This window comes from Tetrao urogallus (assembly GCF_951394365.1).
Source record: "Tetrao urogallus genome assembly, chromosome: 20".
In the NCBI taxonomy this organism is placed as follows: Eukaryota; Metazoa; Chordata; class Aves; order Galliformes; family Phasianidae; genus Tetrao; species Tetrao urogallus.
In genome coordinates, this window is record NC_136833.1 from 3,207,817 (window position 1) to 3,235,391 (window position 27,575).

The following is a 27,575-nucleotide window of genomic DNA, read 5'->3' on the forward strand; positions in this document are numbered from 1 at the left end:
CTCTCTGAATACCAGAAGGGCAAGACGCATTATTTCTACAACCAAAGTCCTTTTCTATCTGTGACACCAAAGAGCCCTAGGCAACTTTCAAGATTAATTGCAATCATTCTGGGTCCTCACCACTCCTCCTGGATGTGTCCTTTATGCAATACAAAGAACAAATACGCAGCAGTCACCTGGGAGCCTCAGTGCATCTCAGACCCTGCCCTCACCACCGCTGATCCCCATGCATGCAGCCCTCCCCACTCCATTTTCTTCCTGCCATTCTCCCGTGCTGTCTGCCTGCACAGAGCCAAATCTCCCAGTGATTCATTTGTTCTTGTGACTTTCAAATACTTTCTAAAATAAGATCATTTCTCCTGGGGTGCCCAGAATATTGAAGTAAATAAAGACTAAGCCAAATCGTATTTATTTATTCTCTTGAGATAGTTCTCATTCCTTTGATCCATTCAGCCTTATATATATTTGTACGTTCGTGTAAGCTTCAGAGGGCTGTAGAGCAACTGTATTGGTTTTGAGAACTGGCATTCAAGAGTAAATATTATACATATATATATATATAAAATATAAATAAATATGATTGTATGCACTCATCAATGTCCAGGGGATTAGTAGAATAGAAATGGTGGTTAAAAATAAAAAGTAAGTTCCACAGCAGCAAGCAGCTGTGTCACACAGCAGTGCTGAGCTGGAAGAGCTCATCTGAGCTCTCTCCCCAGTGACAAAACTAAGACCCCAGTTACATCACTGGAAAACTGTAGCACCTTCTACACAACATAAGCTGTGCCACTTAAGACTTTACAAGGAAGCTGCTATATTTTATAAATGATGATCTGTATTCTCTGCAACTCATTGCATTAAACACAACAGAAGGGTGCAAGGGAAAGGAATTACTCCAGTATATCTAGATTTCTTTTCCTCATTAGATTTCCCAAGCCTTATACCTTCAGCTAGGAATGTTCTCCAATTGCTAGCTTTTGGAGCAGGGTCTTTTGTTTCTCTCAGCATTAGTAATGGTCTCATAAGAGAGGTTTTGAGTCAAACTAATGCCAACAACAGCAGCAACAACAGAAAAGAATGCAACTAATTAAAAACAAAATATGCACACTAGAAAGGAATACCAAGAATCCTCCATATACATATACATCTTGCCATGAATTTATTGTCATACACAATGTGTTTAAAATATCAGTGGGTCAGAACAGCTCCAGGTTGCTACCTGGAGGCTACCTGCCTTAAAAGACAGCTAAAATACAACTATTGCAATCTGATTTCTAAGAGACCTTTGTCCATACCACAGAAGCAACCAATTTCTCTTTAAATTAAGTCTGAGAGACCTAGGCTGAACAGATTTGGAAGCTCACTTCCTGTGCAAAAGTAGTCCTCCCCAGTTTGAACTGTAGCCCACAGATAACAAAAGCAGATACAAAAGTTGCATTGCACTGCTCCACTTCCCATTCTGCTGATAAATGCAGGCCTTCCTTCCCTAGCACACTTAGCCTCCCATGTTAGATAAATGGTTAGTAAGCAAAACTAAACATGGACGAACAATACAATACCACCAAAAACCACCGTGAGCACTTACAAATCCAATCAGATAAGGACTGCCAGCATCTCCCAGAAGGTGCGAAGTGAAACTCTGCAAGGCCACTGCGGTTGCACGGCGTGTTGGGATGACCACATACTGCACAGAAGGAAATAGAAACAAATACATAAGGAAATGCAGCTGAAGAGCCTGTTCTCTTGTACTGCTTAATTAACAACCAGGACAGAGCAAACAAACTCCAGTAGAGTTCAATTGCTCTGCTACTCCTCTTGGCTTTCTAGCCATCCTGACAGCAAGTGTGCAGGAAAGGCAGCTCTGTCTGGTCTTTACTCCTTGCTTTCAACTGCACTGAAAGCACTGATTTGCCTGACAAGTCAGGCTCCAAAGGATTTTAATACATCACCCATGCACTTTGCTATTGCTCCTCTGCCTGTATTTTGGCTTGTCTGATGGGGAGAAAGAACCCCAAAGATGCCTGCAGCAAATAACCTGCTCAGCACCACCAGCCTTCCAAACAAGGCCTTTGCTGTAACCCTGGATACTGTATTCTTCCCACAATCAACACATCCTTTGGTTTCCCATGAAAGGTCATGCATCCTCACCTCCCATTCCATCTCTGGCAGCTTTTTTTTTCCCCTCAAAAATATGGGATTACACTTCTGAAAGGTTACAAAGACACATTAGGGAAATTTCACAGAGCCAGGATATTATAGTTTGGCCTCCAGTTCTCTAACAGGACATTACACCCTCAGCCAGGTCACGCAATATCATTCTGACTATGCAGGATCAGCAAAAAACATTAATTATTTCCCACTAACGGATCAGAGCTTGCAGTAAACAGAGACCTAACCGTAGAAGGGAATTGAAGATTAGAAAGCAAAACCGAAAGAAAACAGAACAACAAACACTGGTTCTGTCGAAGGGTCTTTGATTTATAACATGAATTCAGAAGCAAAATAATTGTCTCCTGCAGAAAACCTGTGAAAGAAGCTGGCTAAGAACAACTGCACCACGTTCACATCTCCTACTTCAGAAATTGATGCTGTCTTGATCTAAAAGCTGAAAGCAAGAAAGAATTCACAAAAAATTCTGAAATCCAAGCAAGCTTTGTTTCCATTTCTGAGCACTGAATCCTGTTCTGTCTTCTTCTGTTCTCCTCTTTTTGGAGAGCTCTCTGCCCTGCCAGAAAGGACTCTGGTTTACGTATTTGTTCACCACAATCCTTTTTTTCTTCTCCACATGCTCTTGATAGACTGCCTCTTTTTTTCAGAAGTCCTGCCTTCCGAGGCTTCAGTCAATTCCTGCAATGTATTCCTGAAATCATTTATTAATTAAATTGGCATTGCAGGCATGTCTCTGGCTAGAGATGTGGAGATGAATTTACCTTAGCTGTCTTAGTTAGGGAGAACTAATTGCTTGACAGTGACGTATCTCAGGGCACAGAATTTGAAGCACTGCTTCAGTGCTCATCAACCCTCTCAGAGAAGGTCTGCAGGCTCTGCCTGCAGTAGAAAGAGCTAACCATAACAAAGGGAAAGAAACAGCACTCAGAAAATTCACAGCAGAAGAGGATTCATGCCTCTTTATAATGATCACCTTCTACCAAGCACACACAATTAGGAATGATGAGTAAAAGTGGATTAAATGCCTCTGCTTAGGGTCTTACGCACGTGTTTTGACAGTGACCTGCCAGTTCTTCTGTTACTGGTTTGACAAAGCTGTGAATGCATGCTGCTGATGTGCTCTGACACCACACATCCAATGGATACCCTGTTAAAATCCTGTGGTGCAACAGACGAGCAAATGATCAGATCCACAGCAGCCACCTGGCTACGGATATTAGATACTGTCCTCCTTGTGCATCAGAGAGCTCAAAACAGCCTCGAAGGCTCACAGATATCCCAAGAGGAAGATAAGGGCTAGACTTCATTAGAGGCACAGAAACATACTGAAGGTCACACTGTGAAAGGGGAGGAGAGCCACACAATTCATTACAGCTCCCCAAAGACCTCAGGTAATGGGTGCAACCTGGAGCCATGAGACAAAAGAAGATAAAAATAGTGAGTAACTGCTCTTCCCACCTGGGCCCGTGTCACACAGGTGCAGAGGAGAAGCATTCTGCAAGTTGTTTGAGAAAAAGGCATTTGAGAAAATCAAGTGATGCTCCACCTAATTCAAGAGGCTTGAGCTGTGTAGATCACAGAAACTGTGTGATTTGGAGAAGAAAGCTTGCATGGCTCCATATCGTATCAATTTTCTTAGCAAAATGGCTAAGGAAATCACAAATGCATTCAAAACTTCCCATTTCAAACAAGCAGCAGCGAATTTGTGCCAACTGGAGAAAGAAGTTTGAATGACAGCAGCATCATATGTGTGTATGTATATATTTGTACACATAAACAGACACACACACAATTATACACAATTCTGCATGTGCATCTGTAGTACGTATAAATAATTTTGCAAGTAGCAGTACAATTTACAACAAGTTTTCACTTTGCCTAGTTAAGGAAATTAATGATGGCTGAAACCATCAATGCAGTTTATAAACTGCCAAAAGTAGTAAATTTAGCCCAGAATCCAAATGCCAAAAACCAAACAAAAACAACCAAAAAACTCCACCCCAACGTACAGCAAGCAAATGGACAAGAGATATTTCCTCCTCCTCTAAAAAGATGCTGGATAGGAAATAAGACTTAAACCAGCATCTCTAAAACATCTCCAAAAAGTACTCCACCCTATCCTTGCTTTAAAAGCATTTTATTCAGATGGGAAGCAGTTGGTGGCAAACATAAGCTACTGTTCTAGAAAGACAGCAGTAAATTACAGTTCTAAATGGGCATACTGATGCTAAAATAGACTTAAATTCAAGCCATCCACAGCCTGGTTTGAGCATCCCACAGAAACTGGAGGTGGGAGAGCCACAGCAGACTTGGCGGATGTCTGTGGGATTGCCCTGGCTCATCTCTGGCTTCAGGCTCCAATGCAGGCAGCACACAGGGTGGGCAGGAAGGCTGACCAAGCAGCTCCAGCAAACCTCCCTTCCAGAAATAGAGGTTCAGAAAGGCCATGGTTTACTGTGGACATTCCCTTCCTGTAGTGAATCCAACAGAACTGATTGATCTGAAATAAGTATAGTAGGAAAGGCAGAGAGAGATCCCTCTTTTGCCAGTAGAAGGCCATGTGCTAAGGAGGTAAATTCTGCTGTCCTGCTCAGAGCTGGGCTGCAATGTCTGCAATGGGAGTGTGCCTTCACTCATAAGCATTTCTCACCCTGCCCTAAAATGTAAATTACTGCACTCACAGATTACTGATGTGTGAAGCACACTGAGAGAAGCAATGAAAACTTCTGGAAATGCTGTTTTGTCAGCTGTAAAAATACACAGTTTTTTATACCATAAAAATAATTGTCTTTAATCTAAAGGGACGCTAGGCAGAACAAAAGGCAAATTCTTCCAGGGTTGTAGCACCCTTGCTTGTTTCAAGTCTAAAGGAAGATCTACACTGCTGCACCATCTGAGCATGTGGCTGGGAGGAGATTTGGAGAGCTGTGCTCAGGAGAATAAGACTTGTTTTGTACAAAGCTGTGTTTGGAACAATAATCAGCCATTTAAAATCTCAGGTGGCGCAGTACATTCTGCAGTGCTGACAGCTGATCACACCTAGCTCTGCACCTTTTACTGCAGTTGGTTTGAGAAACTGCATGCAGGCAGCTACAGTACCAAGAGCAGAAGAGCAATGGAAGCACAAAGCTATGAAGAGCCAACAATCTGAAGATAATGAGTTAATATTCTGGCTTATGCCAAGGAAATCAAACTTGCAAAAGCTCTGAAGCTGCTCACCAACTTGCCAGATAGGGTTCATAAGCAGTCATGAGATGTGCAAATCTTTGGAGAACCGTGACAATCATTTGGGATGAAGTTTTTAAAAGCTCACTTTTGGCATAAGCCTGCTGTCACTGAAATCAGCCAGAATTGAAAGCTTTTTATCCATGAAAACAGGATCATATTTTTGTATATGATAAAAGTGTTGTTAGGCTTACACTAATAATGCTTTAAAATTCCTTACCAGCCTTGGGTAAGAAGAAATACCCATCTGATTACACCAAATAAACAGTAATCAGTAGAAATTAATTTGCAAAACACTTAAAGTCCATCTCGCTGAAGTATATCCACACATTTCTCTGGCTAAGGCTTCTTAAAGAGCTGTCAAACAAGGCTCTAGCCCTGGCTCTCACCTGTTGCCTGACTAAAAATGTTCTCAAACCCCTTGTGTAATATAAATGTACTCCAGGCCATCTGTTTACAGGCTTGCACTGACCTAAGTGGATGTTTACATTTATTTGTATAGCACTTTTACCATTCCACTCATGCTGATAATGTATTAAGCTGGGCATTATATATGACACTCAGTTCATTTGTCTGAAAAGGCAAGAAAATAGCTAGCTTATGAGCTCGGATCAGTTATCAACATCTGAATTTTAACATGCTTTTAGCTTACCTCCTGTGTTTGCAGAATTGGAAATAAGAATATTTTTCCAATTATTTCCAGTGATTTCTATAGTTGTTTGTTGTTTGCTTGTGTGCACTAGAGCAATATATATAACCACAAATGCATCTCTGCAAAATGCAGTTCACTATTCAGTGCTGCTCATACAAAACAGATGGCAAACCTTGTAACAGTTATTAAAAAGTGACAGCGTACTGAAGGCACATTGAAATCAACACGGAAAAGCTCAGTAATTAATGTGGAATAACAACAGCATCCTTAGCACATTTGATATAAAGAAGTGTTTGGGATAAAAGTGTCTTTTGGGTTTAACTTGAGATAGCAAGATGAAGTTTCAGTTCTCTCTCAGCCTGAGCTGCTCTGTTACAGCCACTGCTGGAGGGTGGCAGATGTTCCCTGGCCAGGCCTTCACCTGTGCCAGCCACTGCTACAGAGGATATAAAAGATCTGCTCGTTTTGACTGGGGAGATTTGGGAGCTCCTCCAAACATCACAGCAGAAGACAGGATGTGACAGGAGGCAGTGGTGAGCAACTACAAGAATTGTCATACAACTTCCTCACTGCAGCTGTCCATAGACTGCACATCTGTCTAAATGTTAAGGTACCTCTGAATGAATGGCAGCATCAGCCTTGAAATCAGCACAAGCTGCAAAACTCATGCAAGCACAGAATAAACAGCCTACGACAAGCTCTAGTATGCTAAAGCTAAATTGGTAGGAGGTACAAACCTGAGCAATTCAAAGCCATCTAACACTACTGAAGTACACTGGTAAGCTTTGCTTCTCTGTGCCTCACTCACACTTAAGCGACGTGGCATTAACCATATGGCCCTACCTCATAAAATGTTCTCTGAACAAGGGAGTTACAGACTGAAAGTTCATCCAACTACAAAAACATGGCAACTACAGAGCCACCTTAAAACATAAACACAACCTTGAACTTAAATCGTATTGCTTGAAGCTCTGCTGAATCAGTATATCAACACCAGTGTCTTTTACATCTCAAAATTCTGAGCCAGATTGTTTTCTTGTTAACGTTTGCATAAGCAACAAACACAAGTCAAGGGATTTTTCTATTGATGCCAGACAGATTGTGTTTCTAGCTTCGTCAACAACCTGCCAAAAGACCTTGGGCAAGTCCTGTAATGGTTCTGTGACCTAGTTTCTTTCTTTTTCATACAATAAACAACAAGGAACTTCCCTCACAATAGGATTTCAAAGTACAACATATCTGAAAGGCTCTGTACGTCCCTCATGGAAACATCAAGAAACGTGCAAGGCTCTCTAACAATCTTCCAGACCATTTCATATGAACATCTACTTGCTGACCTGAAAGATTTTAAAAGCTCTGTAGTGGAGAGAGAATGGAAAATGAAGGATGTGAGGTGAAAAATCCCAGTTTCCTATAGAACAAGGTGGAAATCGTCCAAAAGCTCTTTATACTTTCTTTTCCTCTCCTTTCCCAGAGGTGGTTTTCTATTGTGTATGTGTTGAATGGTAGGTTTGCTGGAACTGAGCCACAGAGAGAGGTAGCTGGCTGTCTTTGTGGTCAGAGGAGGGAGGGAGGGAAGGATTTCCTATTACAGAACAAAGCTGGATTATTGATAACAAAATTCACTAGTGTGCTGACTATTAGGAAATGCTGGCTGAATTCTTTAATGAACAGTTTTGTGCAAATTCTTACAATTTGGGGAGACGAGTTGTATCCAGTAATTAGTGTCCTTTTTTGGACAATGCCTCACCTTGGTGCTCAGAACAAAGCAAAAGAAGAAGTGCTTTATCTTTCTCTCCATTTACTTTTCAGCAAATAAACAAACAAAGCAAAACAGAATAGGCTGAACTATGGACTAGGCATTTGGAAGAAGATTTAAACTACGGGTTGTTCTTGCAAGGTGACAAACTGCTCTGGCTCACAGAAGAGAAGGATGCTATTCCAAAGTGCACTCACCATTAGTATGTCTGCTGTGATAGCCCAGTTTGAAAACAGAAGAGTTTCTCCGATAAAAATGCAAATCTGTTGTAACAAAACACACAAAAAGGAGAAGATTTATTCACTTGACATTTAAGGGAAAAATAACCTGTCACAAACTTCCCTTTGTTGCTTATTTGTCTGAAACCTACTCAAAGGATTCTTCTGTACATGATGCACTTCTGGTTACTGTTGTGGTTTATCCTGAGTGTTAGAAACCTACAGATGTTTATTTGAGCCCTGAGAGGGCTGGCCTGTAACTTCATTAGTGTCAACTGTTTATGATCTCTAAAGCAGATAAATAAAAGACAGATACCTCTGGTAACAGATGAACATGACAAGCCAACCATAAAAGACAGCCCTGGACTTCCACATTTAAATCATTCAAAAAGCCAGTTAGAAAAGACAAAAAATCCAAAGCTGCTCAAAACAGTCATTTTCATCAAGCTACGTGTTCAACTCTGTAGCAAACTAAATGAGATTCTCTGCCCACTGACTGCAGGGTTCCCACCTTCTCCTGCTAGCTTATTGTTGCCCTTTTTGAGTCTAGTTTTTTAAGTCTAGCCACTCTAACAACTTAAGCTTTATGTTAGTAATACCTGTGCACACACAAGAAAAGGCTTAGGTATGGAGATTGCAACATCAGTGTCTCACAGTGAACTGCAATTCTTGATGCTATGGAGAGACTCAACAAGCTACACTGAAGGTCCTAAGCAGATAGTGAGATGAGAGCTTCTTTTGAGCTGGTGTGGTATCAACAATCATCACATACCCTGTGCACTTCCAGCACTCCTTCCTCACTTAATGCCAACCTCAAACAGCCTTTTTTGTTGTGCACAACAAAGCCAAGCAGGGATTGAGATCAGAAACAGATGGGGTAAAGAATCTATTTGCCATAGGGGAGATAGAAGAAGAGGGGCTCTGAAAACATCTGTTCCCTGATGCAGTTCATTAAATGGTTCTGCAAACAGTTACAGCAGGTGAAGAACTGGAAGTGATCATCATCAGGATAAACAAATTTAATCCTTTGCTTTTATGCTGTAACAATTTAACAAAGAAAATTAAGTTCAACAGACAAGGAAATAAAATCTTCCACACACAATGTTTCCATCCTTCATATATTCTAAAGTGGAGAACACACAGATGAAACACAGCTTAAACAATCAGACTCACTAGAACCAGCTCCCTTGACCCTATCCATGAAGAAAGCAATCAAAACCCTTTACCACATCTCCTCCAAAGGCTGTTTCTGCCCAGCTAACACACAGAGGCACTTTTTTGGGGGAGAGGGACGAAGGGGGAGCATCCAGAGAGAAAACATTACACCTGGAACCCCTACGGGGAACTGGAGATTAATAGCGATGGAGGCTTGGATTCGGGGTACTGAAAGTTTCCCTTTTAACAGCCTTATGAGTTGAGTACGGTACGACACATCAACGGAACAAAATACACAGCTCAGCTCTGATGAAAGCGCTCACATGTGTACATTTTGTGGCTGTCCTGTGAGCTGTGCCAGGCTCTGCCACTCCCAGTTGCTTGCACCCTGTAGCTTGCACAGGAGCAGTCTGGGCTGGGAAGAGGAAGATACGGTTTTCGCTGTGACTTCAGCAATTGCTTTTCCCCCTCACCAGTTAAGATTACCTAAACCTAAACCCCTCCATCCCTCATGTCACTGCCAGGAACAGTTTGCTTTATATAGAACGACTTACGCATTCACCTACAGAAAGCTTCCTCTATTTGTTTCTAAAATTATTTTTGTTTCCCATACATCCCCCCTTCCTATTCCTTACTGTGACTGGATCTGTTTCCTCTGTGATGGTGCCGGAGCCGGTCTTTACAGTCCAGCTGGTGAGCTAGGAAATCTTCTCTTTCCATTTTCCCACTATCCACTGGTGTGCCCTGAAAGGTTCTCACTGGGAATTACAGCTGCTGAGCTAAGGAAGACAGATCCCACGAATGAGGTACTGACAGAAACTGACGCTATGTGCTATGTAGGAAGGGCATAAGAGTTCCCCAGGTGAGCTCTCTTGACCTGCACTGAAATCTGCCCTCTCGCAGCTCTGCAGCTACTGTTGCTGGAATTCTGCAACTGGGTAGATTTAATTGAGCTTGAGAAAGATGCTATCTCGATTCTGGCATCAATGTGCCCTGCCTGTTCAAAAAATATTGCAAACAGGCAACTGCTTGCCTTCAGATGATATGAGTTACACACACACACAGTTACACACAGCAAGTAAAACTTCTCCCTTCTGTGGCATTTCAGCATGAGTCTTATGAATCACTGAAATATTATAAATTTCAGAGCAACGGACTTGAATTATTCACTGTATATTTCACCCAACATGTTTCTGTGAAACACATCTCATGTGGATTAAAGAAAAAGAGGAACAAAATGAAGATCAAAAATTAGGAGAAAAGATAGTGACACTAAAAAAAAGCCAGCTGCTAATGAGGATTTGTAAAAATGAGTTCACCCACTGCAAAGAGGGACATGTGGCATTTCTGCTGCAGAAAGGCTTTAGGAATGCTTACTGCAAATAGGACAGCCTCCAACAGATCAGTAACTCCTGAAATTGTCACCTGAAATTGACTCCTCACACATTTTTAGAATTCTCTTTTACCACTGAGATATTGGCTTGAGAGATACATCCTTTTCTGAGTCCAGCTCTGTTGTATCATCTCTCACCATCTCCATTCGGTGTGCAGTTGTTCATCTTTGGTGAGCCAATGTAAGTTCAGTCTCCCTGGACTCTTCCTGTTTAAGTGATCAGAGTTAGCAAATCCTGATTTCAAAAAATGATAAGTAAAGTAGGTTTCACAGCTGTCACACCAGCAGTTCTTGCAGCAAGACTGAAGTAGGTTAGAAACTCCCTGCATGGCTATTTGCAAAGCATGCATCTGTCTCAACCTTCACTATTTGAAACGGTGGGTAGGGAGTCCTCATGTACTTTTGAATTTGAAGCAAGCCTAACTCCATCTCATCACTGGGCAGTATAGATGTGTCAGAAGAAGATAAGCCACCACGTCAAGAGAAAGCTCCCTGGAGTTGGTGCTCTAAAAGCTCTACTGCAAGGACTTTGCTTGGCAGATGTCTCTGACAGACTGTGAAATGACTTTGTGGAATTGAGAAAGATACTGAAATCGAGGTACAACAGAAAGTTGGAACAAAGTCAAAACTTTGAAAAGAAAAAGGCAAAAGGTCCCTCTCTAATCACTTGGAGATTTAAAACAGGGTAAAAAGACCATTGAAATGTCTGATAGCGTGATACAGTGATGGCCACAGCTAATGGCTTTCAAGAGACAGGTTTGAAAATCAACATTTCAAAGGGTACATATTTCAGAGCGAGACCTAAAAATTTACAAATAGCTGTTTAAAGGAGCTGGAATACAAAACATAAATACACACACTGCAAGGAAAACAGGGTAAGAACTGATTGGACTATACAGCAAAGACAGTAAAAGATAGAAATACGAAAGTCTGGGCAGCTAAATGACACAGAATGTTTTTTTATTCCAAGCACTCTACTACTGCCAATAGTTTACTAGACTAATACAAAAAGATTGGATGAGTTAAGAACTCTGACAACCTGCTCCACAGTACTGCAGAGACACTGCTATACCACACAACTCTGCAGAACAGGTCTCCAAGTGAAATAAAGGGTAATTAAACACTCTTGAAGTCTGTAAGATCATAACATAGCATTGCATAGCAAGGAAAAACAAGGGCTCATGTTTGAATCTTGCCTTGAAAAGTCACTTCAGCTGATATATAGCACAGCCATGGCAATACCTTGTGATACAAGACATTGGTAGCTCCAAAACAGACCTGTTCTCTCAGTGGGGTGAAGAATGGAATGAAAAGGCAAAATAAAATCAAATAACATGTCCAGTGTCACATGCAGAATTTATAAAGAGAGTTCGGATCTCGATTCCCCATTTGGTGCTTTAACTAGACTCTCTTAATGGTTATACATGCATTGCTTTTCCAGCAGCAGAGAAAGAATATTAAGGGCTGCAGAGAGGCAGTGTTACCTGCAACAAATGTGTGTATCAGCCTAACAGCATCAGCAAATAGGCTTATATTCTTTATGACCCCGCTACATGGAGGCATTACTTCCTCTGCACATCATTGACTCTTTATTAGATTTACTGCTCATGCATCATAAAATAAATTGTTTCTAAGACTGGCTAAATAATACCATCTACATTTATATCTTTACAGGATGCAGAATATTTCCACATTGAAATATGGAAGCTGAAAAGCTGCTGTCTAGAGATAAAAAAATAATAATAAAAAATGAGACCAATAACCACCTTTCATTGCATGCTTTTTGAAAACAGTATTTCCAGCTTAAAAAAGGGAGGACTTTCTACATAAAGAGACTAAACACCACAAATGAACATGTCTGTCATCAGGTCTGACAAAGGAGAAAATCACAGGTCTGACTACAGAGAGGCAGAGAGGAGGGGCAGGCTGAGGGTTCTGACAGATCTCTTCTTTTGGAGACAGCTGAGAATGAAAGGAGGGCTGGCTCATGTTTTGCCAGCCAGAAATAGCCTTTTACAGATTGTCTGTGATGGTCATTTTTCTGCTAATCACTGGATCAAAGGTGAGTTCTAGTCATGAGCTACAGGTCCAGAATCTCCTTCTGACACTTTCTAAATAGCCAGAGTAAGCATTCTTGGTTCCTCCGCAATGTTTTTAAATTTCCATTCTTTCCTCTTGTGTTCTCTTTTATGGCAACTACTGAAATACCTGGAAAATAACTAAGGCTGCACTAGAGCTAGAAACAGAGAGGCAAGGCATTGCAGTAGGTGGCTTGTTTGACTGTAAATGACTTCTCATTGCTCGGTGAAGTGTGCACTGCTGTGTGGAAACTACATGTGGACTTTCAGAAATTATCCCACTTCTCAAATCATCACAGGCTGTCCCTTCAAAACTTACAAAGCTTCTCTCTACAACACTGGAAGAGAACTCGAGATTAGATCTCTACCCTTTGTATTATCATACATTATCCTGAATTTTTCCTTTTCCCTTCAAAACATTCCTCTGATTCAATCTGATGTCTTTTTATATACTAAGATTATAAATACTCTGGGAGTGAACATTTTTTTAATCTGCAATTGTGCAGCAGCAAGTATTGTGTACTCCTGGGCTGTGATGAGGAGTTTCAGGTGCTATAGCTAATACAGCTAATGCATATTAGCTATATAGCTAATAGCTAATACAGATAACAACAAATCGACCTAACATGGCAATTACTGTTGGTCTGTAGCAAGCTATTTAGCTATGGAAATTAACAGTACTTACAGGTAGCCAGAAGCTTGCCCACAGACAAGTCATACCGTAATTATGATTTGATATCACTGCTGCTACAATACCCTTAATTGTAAGGGAAGCTGCCAATCTCTCTGTACTAAGATATTAGGTGAGAACAACTGAGGTATGGATGGAGGTACAGCTAGAAGAGCCCAAAGGCACAGAGCAGTGGGTTTCCATGCAGGAGTTAAATGCCCCGTTCCCAATTCTGATGACAGTTAGTGAATGGAATGAAATCCCATTTTCCTCCCAAGCACATCCCAGACAGCACCAATATGCCAAGGGGAAAATGACAAACACTGAGATTGGGAAAAACAAGATCGGCTTCTCCATACTCCTGCAGGGAACAATGCACACAGCCCAAGGTGTTTGGTTGAGAGAATAAGAGTGAGACTGGCATATGCAAAGGATTATACTTACATAGGCTCCCACAATGCTGCTCTTGGCAGCGACAAAGATCAGACAGATGAAGATGGCTGATCCTAGCATGCCAACAGCACAGACAAGAGGATCAGCCCGCTGGGTTTTTAACCGACACCATTTGGTTGCCCCAGCCCCTGTGATTACACCCAGGAAACCAGTGAAGCACGTGATTGCTCCGAAGATCAAGCTATTAAACAAAACAAAACAAAAAGTCGGTTATTTTTCTAAATATTTTTCCCCCCAAATGGACATGGTCTATGAACACATTACTAGGGTAAACTGACTGATGGAAAACATTGTTTTTGCAAGTTTAAGATAAAATAAATGAGCTACCTCCCGAGGGCTTGTGATTTCAGCACCTTTCTAGAAATTACAGGAAGCAGCAGATGAAATTCAGCCTTGTATATAGGCATTGATCAACACACAGATGCATAGGGCTCATACTGCTTCTTTCTTTATTGTTCCCTATTTAGTACTTTGTACTGCTAATTATGAACAAACAAAATGGAGCAATAACCTGAACGTTGATCATGTAAGGGAAAGCATGGACAGAGAGACACTAGGAGGCTTAAGGGAAAAGAATCCTAACAAGAAACCAAATAACAGTGACTTTCAACATACTTCAACTTTCTAACATCTTTCAGTCTACTTCAAAGAAGGCTGATCAGATTATTCTGCCGTTATAATACACACACAAAATGTGTTTATTTAGATTTAAGAGCAGTAGCTGTCAAGGATTCGCTGTATTGTATGTGTATGACTCAGATAACAGAGTCTTTGGCAATTACATTGAAGTAGCTCCAGGGTAGCTCAAAATATAGGTGTCATCAAGGAGTGGAAAACTTGTCTTTGTAAACAGCAGATGGGCAGTCTGACTGGAGCTGGATTTTCTGCTCGCTGCATTTTTCAGCACACAGTAAGGCTGCCTGCTGGGTGCACTACTCAATGCTACTTCAAACCATTAAGCAGTTTACTTGTGATGGGATTGTGTCAGCTAGAGCAAGGTTTTCCTAACATTATTTTTCCCTCCCAATCTTAAAAGAGCTGGCAAAAGGCAATTTTTCATATCTTTTATTCACTAGGGTAAAAACTTTTTTAGGGTTTTATGTTTTGTGCTACCATGGTAAGGCACAAAACAATGAATTACTTTTCACAGCTTATGCACTGTAAGCTATGTTATATAACTGGGAAAAAACACCACTGGGTAACATCAAGCAATCCAGACCAAAGCGTCCCAGATCTTTGCATCACACTTGAGCAAAACTCAGCATACTCAGTAGTATACAGAGCAATGAAACACAGTGAGGTCCTCCCTCCGACTGAAATAAAAACCTTTAGGGGCAGTTCCTGCAGCCTTTAGGGGAACCAGCCCAAGTCTTGAATTATAGCCACCACTCTGGCTACCCCAACCTGCCAACTGATTCTACTGCTATTCCAGAAAGCAGTGTGGGTCTTAAGAGACCTCATCCTCTCAGTCCTCCATGCATTTCCTAAGCCAAAAACAGCTGTCTTTTCTACTTCTGTACTGTAGTCTGGGAACGAAGACTGAGCTGAGGTCATCACTTCTCCTTTGGTTCGACTTCATGACTTCATGTAATGAAGAAAAGGAGAGAAATAAAACTCAGTTTACAAACCCAGCATTTCCTATCATTGTTGCAAGGATCTACAGGAAATTACAGACATTCTAGTAACTTGACTCCATGAGAATTGCCTATTTCCTCTGGTAAATAAGCCCCCACTCTCTCCTTCCTTTTTAAAGCAGTGTGTATGAATCTCACCTATCTTTGGTGCCACAGGGCTGCGAGCTGCAAGTCTCTGCTGTCTTCTGCACAACTTGTGCTCTGTGAAGGTAGAGGGGGATCCACATGCCAAGTGCCCCGGTGGCAAAGGAAACAGCTGAGGTGGCCAATGATGAGAACACATAGCTGCGGCTGTGGAGACATGAGGCAAAACCAAGAGAAGGTTTGGAAGGAAAACTGAAAGAGCAAGGAAAGTGTGCCGCTGTGACAAAACAGAGTTCCCCCGTTGTTAGCCTCCTCTGCCAAGGTACAGAGTTAACAGGAGGTATGAAGGAATGGTGAATAAGAGGCGGGGAATTCATGCATCATGTTCTAGTGATAATAATGTGCTTAACTCTCCAGGGTGCTTCAAAGGGACCACTTTTCAGGGGACCCTTTCAGGAGAAGATCAGTACTTAATCACTAAGACGTGATGTGTGAAATCCAGGGCTATCACCACAACATCACTGTCTGCTGGAACTATAAGCTCCATCGCTCCCTCCCCATTGGTGTTATTTAAGATTACTACTTGGATAAATCTCCAAAATAAGCAATATAGAAATACTGATAAATTACCCATTATCACTTTTCATACTCCTTTTATACTGTCTGGCAATACCAGCAAGATATGATAGCCAGCAGTTCTAAGAAAAATGAAAGACACCACGTTTCCCATCAGAATTCCAATGTAACTCTGAATTCATGCATGCAAGTATTTGCACATTAACAGCAAGCATTGTGTAAGCAAGGGCAGCTACTTAAAAGCTCATAAGTGTGTTATCTTCTATGCAAATGTACCCAACCACATTGTGTGCACATCTATTCACTCACTTTTGGTTATGTAAACACATATATTTAAATTTGTACTAAACTTTAGTAGAAGCCTTTCTGTATTTTCTCCCCGTAAGCTGTTTTGGCATTGAACTTTCTTTCTCTCACATGGCAGAGTACATCTTTCAAAAAATAAAAAGAATCTAAACATTTGAACAACAGTGGCACTACAATTGCTACAGGAACACAGCAATTTCTATGCTTCAAAAGCCTTAATCAGACTGAAAGATGAGCCAAACAAAGCAGACTCTAAGATGCTCATCTTAGAAATGTTACAGCAAAAGCTGGAATCCACCTTTGTCAGCACAGTCAACATCTAGTGAAAATGTACCTATAATTTTTCATTCTAGGCCAACAGATCAAATTTTCTGCAATTTCTTGCACGTTGCCATTTTCCAGGCTCACAATGTTAACAAGTACAGGCCATGTGATGTTTAGATTAAGCAGCAGAGGCAAAGCATGCTTTAGCAGAGTGCTCTTACTTTCTAATCAGTGCCTTCATGTCTCTTAGCCATGAGGTCCGAGCCTTCAGCTGTCCCCCAAGTTGTTCAACATTTCCTCTTTTAGCAGCAGGTACAAATATCAAGATGAGTGTGCCTGTTATCATTCCTAAGAGTGGAGATACCTGCAAGAAAGAAACAGGGAATTAGCACAGGAAGCCAGCAGTGTTTGCTCGGACTCGTCAGTAAGAAACAGATTACATTCATTTCGTTTCAGCACCCCAGTTCTTTACAGCCAGTGTGAATCTGCAAGCACACTGAGGCATCTGTTCCCTTCCTTTCTCCCTGTCACTCCCTGGACTCTCTTATCTCACTCTGCAAGCATGAAGCTTTGAGAATACCCTGATTAAGGTATTTATCCGTGTTATTAATGTACCGACATTCTGAATTATGTTTAACTCTTTGGAAACCTGGTAGACTAAGAGACCAACTAATTCTCAGGTCAATAAGGCCAAGTGAAAGATTTCTGGTTGTGGGAAGGCTGTTGCCTGTGAAAATCCTTGCTTGACATGCATCCCTTACCATGTTCCTCCGCCCTGCAATGGTTTCACATTATCAGGCAACTTTCAGTGACTTCCTCAATGAGCAGCAGACTAAGAATCATTGAAAACTCAAGCTGGAGGTTAGGAAAATGATACATTCAAGGGTTAGGTTTCCTAGTTTCCAGTCCTTTCTCTCAATCGCTGAACAAAAATGCAAACATTTCCCATCTTTTACAATGAATGTGATTCTTGTTTTGAAATTGACAATTTGTTGGAAAAACAGAAATGTGCATTTTCACTGAGCTGTCATCTCCTCCATACACGTCACTTTCAAAATAAAGTTCCTGTTCCAAAAACTATGCTTCCAGTAATGACCTGAGAATGGTCTTTACATATAGAGTGATATATATCTAAAGAAGACAAAACCAGGGCAGCTCTTCCAGGGGAGCCAGCGGAAGACAAAAATCATCCTGATGGAAAGTCAGGATTTTTATCTGAAGGCTCACTCTGACAAGACAATATCCATCAGTACTCAGTAAAGCTCCAGTAAAACAGTGACATTACAGCTAGATCCAGAGACAAAGCTGTCATTTGCCTTAGTGTCCTTCTCCAGCTCGCTGATACACAGATCATTCCTTACCTCCCTCAGACTTGGAGGCCACAGGACATCACAGAGGAAAGCACTGCTTTGAGGAATCTACTACATCGTGCAAGAGTACAGTGATTGCCAAAGGGACAGGGCAATCCCTGTTTCATGCTGATGTCAGGAAGCTTTCTTGTGTAGTCTGACGAAAAGAACTATGCATTCCTATCCCAAGCAACCACCATGGATGTGTGCAGCTTGTCTTATAGGTTCCCACAATTTTGCACACTCAGGGAATCGTGCATCCATGTGCCATTTATCGTGGAAATCATGACCCCATAAGAGTACAGCCTTGCAGACTAACTATGGAGACTTCAACTGAAGAGAAGGACACTACTGATGACTTCTTCGCATAAACGAAACATTTCAGTTTTACTGACAGATGCACAATGGTCCAACAGTGCAATTTCATCAACATCCACTGACCAGAATGAGGGATTTTGGAGATTCTCTTTCCTTGTGCTGACCCTTCACTCAAAAGTTTATTTTAACTTTCAAGCATTTCTGCTATTGAATGAGGCAGGCACTCTCTTGGTCTGAAGTTTTAGGCTATCAAACCTAATTTTTTTTCAGTTCAGGTTCACAGTTGGAAACTACTCCCCACTCTCCTCGGTGCAGATGAACTGTTCACAGAGGCTTTCCTGGCTTTGCTTACCCTTGCTTGAGAGGCAATGGACCGTGTCACAGAAAGTAACATTTGCTTGAGATGGGAACACATTTATTTCATCACCTGCTGTTATAAACGCTATCAGCCTGAGATTCATGAGATTCATCATCTTCATGAAGTGCCAAAGTCAGAGAATGCAACCCACTGGGGCACGTGCCACCCAAACTGACAAAGGTCAGAGAACAGTTTTGCTGGGCCACTTCCTGTCAGCTCTTTCAAGACATCTTTGTGTGCAGGATCTGTTTGGAGTATGTGATAGGAGTGTATTATCTTTTCAACACATTTATCAAGGTCCCAAGAGGTTAAAATAGAAGGAAGCTGACTGTCTCGGGGCAGAAAAACAGGCGGAAACTGGAACAAAGTGTTTTTTCCTCAAAGCAGGAAGCCATTCTCAGAGTTTCTTGACAGCAGTGGACAGAAAGACTGTGGAGTTGATTTAAGGCCAATGCCTCATCTCCCCATCCTCATCAAGAAATCATGGTTGATTAATAATAGAGTGATTGGAAAATTCTTGCTCCCAGGCGGGGAGAAAAACAAGTACAATGAGCCAAAAACACAGACCTGTCTCACATGCTTAGAAAATACCTCTGCTATGCACTCAATACCCACAGATGTAATCTCCCATCCTTTAGCATAAATAATAAAAGGTTGAGGACATGCGTGATAGAACTCTTCTCTCCCTAACCCCGATTAATTGATACAACTGTTATTAAGATATTATCAAAATTGATATGTAAGACTTAATAAATCTCTCTATGAACTTGGACAAAGGTTCCCCAAGGCCAGGGTAGTGCTTATTGAATGTTGATTCAGAGTGCTGGCAATCTATAATTTTACTGAGGAAGAAGAATGAAAGTGGTTTTAAAAGCAAAAATAAAAGTTGTTGCATTTCTGGGAACATCTTGAATTTCAAGCTATTTTGATCAACAAAGAGCTAAAGGATTTTGAAAAAACAAAATCCCAGGTAGCATTTTTTCTTGTGGCTGCTCCAGATCATGAGTTTAACAAGGGATATCCACACACGAATGCCATGCCAAGAGACTGGCTTACCCGCAACGCCCAGTGCCAGTCTCCAGCAACCTGCTTCACGCTTGATCCAGTGATGTATCCCAAGCCACTGCAAGTAATACACAGAAAAGAGTTGGTCAGAGTTTTAAAGGAGTACCACAGTCATGGTTGTTCTTACACAAAGATAAAAACAGTCACAACCAATTGCGTTTGCTAGTCTCTCTTCTGCTGCAGGAAGGGACAGAGGGAATATAACTCTTCTCAGCACCTCGGTCTGAAAAACCTGAAATCTCATGGAAATTTGGGCACTGATCTCAAGTTCATAACTGACCTTTCAATCCCCTCAAAAAGGCTCAAGAAGAATTTATTTCATAATTCAATTTGTACATCATTCCTTTCTGTGCACTAATACGAATACTTATAATTTTACATTCAGGCTTTCAGTTAAGAAGTGCCTTTCAAGGACACATCATATTCTAACACAAAATTTTTTTCTTGTCATTTAATAGCACTTGGTGCAAACTGCCCATGAAGTAAGCATTTTTTATACACCTAGAAGAAAAACTAAGAGGAATATGCAAGACAGTCAGATGGGAGAAAATCAGATCAGTCTGAAGATAAAGGAGCAAGAGAACCTTTAGCTCCATGCTAAGGATGATGCTGTGGTAACAGAAGGTGGCTCACAAGGGACTGGGTAGAGGTGAATGAAACCAAGTTTCTCTAAAACTCAATGGAACAAAAATGGATATCATTCTTTCAAAACTGCTGCATCTGTTGCTGTACTGCCTTGGCTAAAAGTTTCTAGGGCTACCAAAAGGCAGATGTCAGCAATCACATGCCTTTACTGAACAGTCTGTGAAGTTTTGGAAGTTGCCATCTATAATGTGTCCAAAACTGCTATTTACAGAAATCAAACCATTTACAGAAATCAAACCATGGATTCCAGCCTCCATTCGATATCTGGTGTTCAACAGATGAATATTTGTCACTTCTTGCTAGCCAGAGCTCACTGAATTCTCAATGTAAATATTTGGCACCCCTGGTATTTCCCTGCTTGGGAAAATATTCTTTTCATCAGTTTATGTCTTGGCTATCTCTTTTTCCTCAAGAACAAAAGGATGTTTGTGAGTTTTATTGCAAGACTAATTGCTCTGACTTGTAAATGCACCACCCTAAATAAATTGTTCCCTGAACTGATGGGATTAAACCGTTGCCCAGGTTTTCCCTACTGGAAATGAACACTTGATGCCACTTCTGCACAGGAAGCTGTTCACCTCTGGGAATCGAGCTGCGAACTGTGTGAAACCACTCTGCCTCCAAACCTCACGATAGCAGGCCAGCCATTCTTTAACAAATAAATAAAAGTCACAGAATCCCTCCTGTCCCAACAATCAGACACCGCAGTGGGCTGATAAGAGAAGTCAATTGAAAGAAAGCACCAAGAAATAATTACTCCAAATCTGAGCTTGTCTGAGGCTCCACCAGGCATCTTTGTCTTGGCTGTGCTCCGCTGCTTGCACAGAAGTGTGAACAATCACTCCATTTTCTCTTTTCAGCCTTGTCCGTACTAGATTTAAGAATTTCTCTTTTTGCTGTGTCAGTGGTAACAGCACTAAAACTGACTGGCCACTGCTATTACAACTAGCAAGACTGGCTTAGTCACACTTTGCAAACTCAGACTGGCAAAATTTGAGGCCATGCAGAATTTGAGCTTAAACTAAAATAGCTTGTGTTAATGAAGCACACTCCTCTTGAAATCACAGATATTCAGATCTTCAGACAGAAGCAGGAATCCATTTGCTCACTTTTGATAACATAGTCCTGTGTCTCACGAGATCTTGATTTCACAGCAACCTGAACGACACTGACTAACGGAGGCCTCAAACTCAGATGAACTGAAGCAACAATTCAGAACAAATATGATTTTATTCAAATTGATAGCTTAGTTTAATAATGTTCCAGGAAAGTCAGCTAAAATATTTTCCCCTAATTGCTGTAAAAAACAGTACTTCCCACTTATTTCACACATGAATAAGTAACAAGGATAGAAAAGGAATCAAATGCAACTAAGTAGTCATGGCTGACAATATTTTCCTGTCTAAACCATTCCAACCAAAGACAGAATTACCATCATTTCTGGCAACAGAAGATTTGTGTGAGCTAACTTTAATTCAAAAACAGATTAAAAAAAAGCCTTGTGTCACTTACCTGCCAAGAGGAATTGCAAAATAGAAAACAGACAGCATAAGGGTCCTGGTGTTTTTGTTGAAAAGGTCTCCTATGATGGTTGGAGCTATAGTTGAGTAACTTGCTTCACCAATGCCAACCAAACCCCGTGAGAGCACAAGAAGCCAGAAATACTGAAAAAAGAAAATAAACCACCTTAGAATGTCTCTCATTATAGTTCTGAATTCAGGACAGAGCAGTGAAAGTTGCCCCGTTATGGAGATAGAAGTCCATGCGACTGGAAAGTGACACACTTGTACACATTGTTTAAAACCTCCGATTCTTTTCATTTGTCTCTTTTTGAGGAGGAAAGGGATTATATTTTTTGTGAAGATTTATAGGCGTGAAATAAAAGCAGCAATAATACATAATGGTCCCATCACACTCAGTATTCTAAGACAGGAGGACTCTCGGTTTGCTCTCAGGATGTCAAGTCTGAGTGCCAGCAGCACTGCCCAGACACAGCAAGGTGTGGGGAGGCAGCTGAGCGTAACAAATCCTGCTGCTGGGCTCCGGGACAGGCAATACCTGCAAGCACAGCCACAGCCTCCAACATGGCAGGGCACGAGTTAACACCGGCCAGATTCTGAAGGCTCTTCAAAGCTATGAAGGAGCTGAACCTGCAATACCCCAAACCCTTGATTTTTTCCTTGATTAGAAGCTTTGGAATGAAGGAGGATTTCCAAAGCTGCTAAGCACCACTCTCTCTGTTTTCCTTGTGAAAAGCATAAATCCTCACCTTGCAGCAGGAAGACAGACTAAGCCAGCTCTGAACACTTCTGAGAAACCTCGGGTTCCAATCCAAGCCAAGCGGCACACAGTTATGAAGAGATAAGACAGGAGCTTTACCTGAACACCTGAGCACTGGAACATCAGCGTGCTCAGCATTTATGGCCAGCAGGTGAAAGATTCAGTGTCACAAGGCAGCTGAGCGGGCTCCAAAGCCATTAAGTTGCCCAAAGAATTATTTGCTCTTCCAGGTAAATGATAACCCATCAGAACAAGGGGAGGGACTTCGTGTTCAGTACAACACTTTTTTTAAATGGACAAAAGGGAACTGCTCATCTAATAGAATTGTCTTTGTGGCCTGTCACCCCACTTCAGCCAACAGTTCTGTAAAGTGCAGGGATCTGATTTTCAAGCCATCCTCTTCTGAGACACTTGCAATTTTCTGTGTGCTGCTGTTTGGAGGCATAGGGCACGATATTTTGATGCCTAAATACATGATGCCCTGATACATGAGCACAATCAAAGTTCTTAGAGATACAAGCAGCTTGGACTACATTCAGTCTAATTGCAGGTGCAGAAATTACATGACACTCCATCGCAGCAAACTATGTGCAGGGAACCCATTTCTACACATGCAGTCACTAGAAATCCTCAACTAATTGGTATTATGCTATAGATCATTTGCAAAGAACAGTGGGGATTATGAGATGTCCTTAAACATGAAAGTACTGTAAAAATAATGAGCAATTACTGTTGAATTGCAGGAAAATGACTGATTTTGTGCCTTGTGGCAAAAACTGAGCCAGAACACGGGGCTTTCATTCACACATATGCAAAATGTCACCCAAACATCAAGATGCACGCCTCAGTCACAAAGCACACCAACATTTACCACTGACATATTTTCACTGTTGTCTGCACAGTAATCCCCTGGTAGAAAAACGTCTCTTAGTGACCCCTACAGCCACATCAAACAAACGCTTCGCTGTACTCCCCGCTTCCTCTTCTTCTGACGCAGATTTTGCACCGATACCCATTTTCTGAGTGTGTGCAAGTTCCTTGTTTGCTGGCAGGGCGTTTGCAGTGCTGCTGCAATTCACATTCCTCCCATAGGCAGCACGGATGTAACAGATACACGTGGGTGTATGCAGAAAAGGCAAGGCTGTGACTCAAGCTTTTCAATTTGCGCCAGTTGCCCAACGCTAAACCACTGCACATTACTGCAGAAATACGCTGACAACGATATGTGCACAGGTACCTGGTGTGTTTGGAATGAGCAGCAGTATTTACAACATGCTGAATGACTTTAGTCATGCAGAATTAGAAAGCAGGGGGTCTGGAGGCTGTTTTTGGTTTCCTAAGAGATTCAAACCTGGATCACAAGCGTGAGACAGGCAAAGCTGTCATCTGTCAGACCCGGAATGGGTACACAGACAGCACCAGTTACACCTGTAGAATGGCAAATTCACAAACACTGGATGTTCCTCCAATCTGAAATGCCTACACAAAAATGCCCCAGGTTTGGGCTCGCCAGCCAGGATCGCTCCCAGGGAACGCATTGGACAGAGATCCCCCCAAATGATGCTTCTAATGTTAAAAGCTTCTTTTCAAACCTTCTTAATGCAGGAACATTGTGGGAAGATTTCCTATGGTGGCAAAGAGGCACTTGTTTCCATCAGCAGCACCAAAACAGAGTTCTGAATCAGTGGAATCATCTGCAAAAAGGGATGTATTTGCTCCTCTCCTCTCATTCCTCCTCCATTCACCCTCTCTGGCTTATTCCATGCTTATGTGCTTCAAATATCTTAACTATTCTCTGAAGAGCAGATGTCCAAATTAAAGCATGAGATTCTGACTTCAGACTGCAACGAAAGCAATCTTATAAAAGCAAAATCTACATACAGACACGGATGTTATCTCCACTCTGAGCTTATGTGTCTATGGATATATAGATGGGTAGTGCAGCTACTCACGTGTAATGATAAGGCACAACGTTAAAAATCTAAAATGATATTAAGGAATTATAAATCATCAGTTCTGTGTTGTGTCTTGTTTTAGAGTGCTGTAAGACTACAAAGCCAATGCTTCCTCTTATCATACTGGAAGATCTCTGGATTTTTGCCTGCCTGGCACACATTTGCTTGGTACTTATACAACAAAGTTATGCAGTAATTCATTTCAGTAAGCTAGAGCCCTCAGTATTCCACCTCCAATAAATCAGACAAACTTAAGCTTTGTCATCTCTGAACAAGGATAGCTGGATATCTCCTGCAGACAGAAAGTGCTCCTTTCAAAGAGATTCCTAATTTTTCACATTTTTCACATAGGAAAAGAAAATTTTCCATTTTTCACATAGGAAAAGAAAATACAAACAAAAAAACAATTCCTGAATTCTTACACTGCTACTCATTTGAGCCACTGCCATACCACAAACCACTCAGAAACTGATCCCCAAACCAGCATGTATGCAATATAAACAATTGCTATTTTGTGTGTGTATTTATAGACCCATACACCCAAACACGTGTTTCTCTCTCTTTTTGTATGTGAATATTACAACTGCCACAAACAAATGGGAACGTCAGGTATTACTCACACAGGAAGCTCTGTTCTCCATAGCTGGAGCAGAACACTTCTACCATTTCCTCTGCATTACAATTTCCCCCACATGCTTTACCCTCTTTGCTTACCCCAGGACTCTCGGCAATTTAGTGAGACAAAAAGGGCTGACACCAGCCAAATTCTTCTCCACATTATCTGCCCTCAAAAGCAGCACAGGCAGCTGAGACAGGGCACTGCTGACTGAATTTCACTGTTCCCCAAGCAGAAATTGGTACATACTGAAGAACCTCATTCCTTTCTGCATTACTTTGGAGCTCTTCTGTAATTTGTTCATCTGAGCAAACACTTCTCACTCGGGCATGAAAATTGAAAAAGCCTTAGCTTTCAGCACCTGTGCTTATTCCATTTCCATAGGTTAAGATCAGCAGTCTTGAGACTTCTGTGCCTTTTTCTCTAGGTCAGCACTAGCAAATAAAGGTTTTTGAAACATAATTATTACATCAAACAATTTATTTATGTCTTTACTTTGGATATCAGTCATATCTGTATGCTCCAAAGAGGATGACAAGCACAGCCCTGCTGCATGCGGGCTCCCAGCTCAGTTGTCTTAGGGATGCTTGGTCCATGCCAAGTGACTGCTATGAGTTCTAAGGGCAATTCTGGTTGTAAAGGTGCTCTGAGACTCTTTTATCAACCTGTGTGTGCCACGAGCGGGCTGCTGAGACACGAGGCAGGTAGGTCTGAGGCTGGAGAATTTACTCTGAAAAGCATGACTTGGTTTATATTCATATTTTCAAATTGACTTGACTCTGAATCCCAAGCCCACGTCAACATTTGATGGTTTACAACATGTGAGTATCCTTCATATTTAGACAGAGTTACTAATTATACATTCATACCAACTGCACAGACCACTGAGTGAGTAATATATGTCTTAATAGTCTAAATGCAGCTTTAACTTCTCTTTGTTTATTTAATTAGTTAACAAAAGGAATTAAGCCACACTTCTCCAGAAGATTAGCCACCTTCATCTTCATCTAGAAGATTATCGGTGATAAACCGATAATCTGCCAAATATGTGTACAACTCTGGGCCACCAGGTTTACCATCTGAAGAATCACATGACCCTTAAGCTTAGCTTACTATGTATTAGTATTTGCTTGTGAAGTAGCTTGTAAGGACTTCATGAAACTAGCTGAGTACGTGCTTCATTCAGATTAGGGACACAAGGACCAGTAAGATCACACAGATAAAGCCAACCTAGTGTAAATTACTGGTACAAATGCACAGCACCAGTAAAAGCCACTGTTTGGAACTGATGCTGCTGCTCTAAATGAAGGCTCCACTTTGCAGCTACAGCATCTGCATCTGCAATCTTCTCCTACACAAGGATACTGAGCTAACCTCCTACAGATTCTGCATTTGACTTCTCTAATGACTTTGGAACATGAAATTCCATACTTGAACTGCTTAGGCTCGCAATACGTTTGTTGTTTTGTTTTGTTTTTTAATATTATATAAATATAATATTCAGGGTTTGCATCCGTGCAAAGAAGACACACATAAGGAAAGCCTTCTGTGCTGCCAAGAAGTCAGGATTGTCACATAAAGCCTAGGTTAGTAGAGTGGAAAGGCAATAAACTAAGGAGAAAGCATCTGGGTTGATTTTATTTCTGTGAGCTTGTAGAGCAGACTCAGCTGAACTGTAATGTAGTTACACTCTTGTACTTCTGTGGCTGGCAGGGTGTTGCACCGACAAACCCAGGGTACCACAGCAGTCCCCAGTGATCAGTCAAACCAACTGCAGACAGACAAATCTGATACACTGCAGGGGGCAGCTGACCAAGGAAAGCCCACAGAGCTCAAATGTTTCTTCAGGAGCTGCACAGCAGTGACCCTTTTTGGCAGACAGCTGCAGTGATGTGCAGGCATTTGCCCTTCCCAAGCAAAGCCCTTATTTTCCAGCCAGGCAAACAGCACTTCCTCCTGCTTTTCATTGAGAGTGGTGAGGTGCTGGAAGAGCTGCCCAGAGAGGCTGTGAACGCCCCATCCCTGGAGGTGTTCAAGGCCAGGTTGGATGGGGCCCTGGGCAGCGTGGTTTAGTATGAAATGGGGAGGTTGGTGGCCCTGCATGTGGCAGGGGGTTGGAGCTTCACGATTCTTGAGGTCCCTTCCAACCCTGGCCATTCTGTGATTCTGTGATTTTTGCGTATCAGAATTTTGCAGGGATGTAAGAGGTTAAAGAGGACACACCACGCCCTTACCACAGGTATGCAAAGACGTAATTCACAATGCAAAAAAAAATCCTACAGGAATACATTTCTCAGTATCGGTGTTGTGACTAAGAGCATTGGATCCTGCAAACTGTCAAATTACTCCAGCT

General features: G+C 41.6%; 1 protein-coding gene across 1 annotated transcript in view; it reads right to left on the reverse strand.

Moving 5' to 3' along the window:
* The window catches only part of LOC306954088 (sphingosine-1-phosphate transporter SPNS2-like), a gene marked incomplete at both ends in the record, with an annotated part of 116,931 nt that overhangs the window by 21,248 nt on the left and 68,108 nt on the right, over nucleotides 1–27,575 (reverse strand). The window contains 7 exons of the mRNA XM_079545147.1: nucleotides 1,586–1,684; nucleotides 8,003–8,068; nucleotides 13,764–13,953; nucleotides 15,545–15,697; nucleotides 16,858–17,000; nucleotides 19,718–19,784; nucleotides 21,884–22,035. Of these exons, the coding sequence (XP_079401273.1) occupies nucleotides 1,586–1,684; nucleotides 8,003–8,068; nucleotides 13,764–13,953; nucleotides 15,545–15,697; nucleotides 16,858–17,000; nucleotides 19,718–19,784; nucleotides 21,884–22,035 (870 nt within the window). The remainder of the gene's footprint in view (nucleotides 1–1,585; nucleotides 1,685–8,002; nucleotides 8,069–13,763; nucleotides 13,954–15,544; nucleotides 15,698–16,857; nucleotides 17,001–19,717; nucleotides 19,785–21,883; nucleotides 22,036–27,575) is intronic.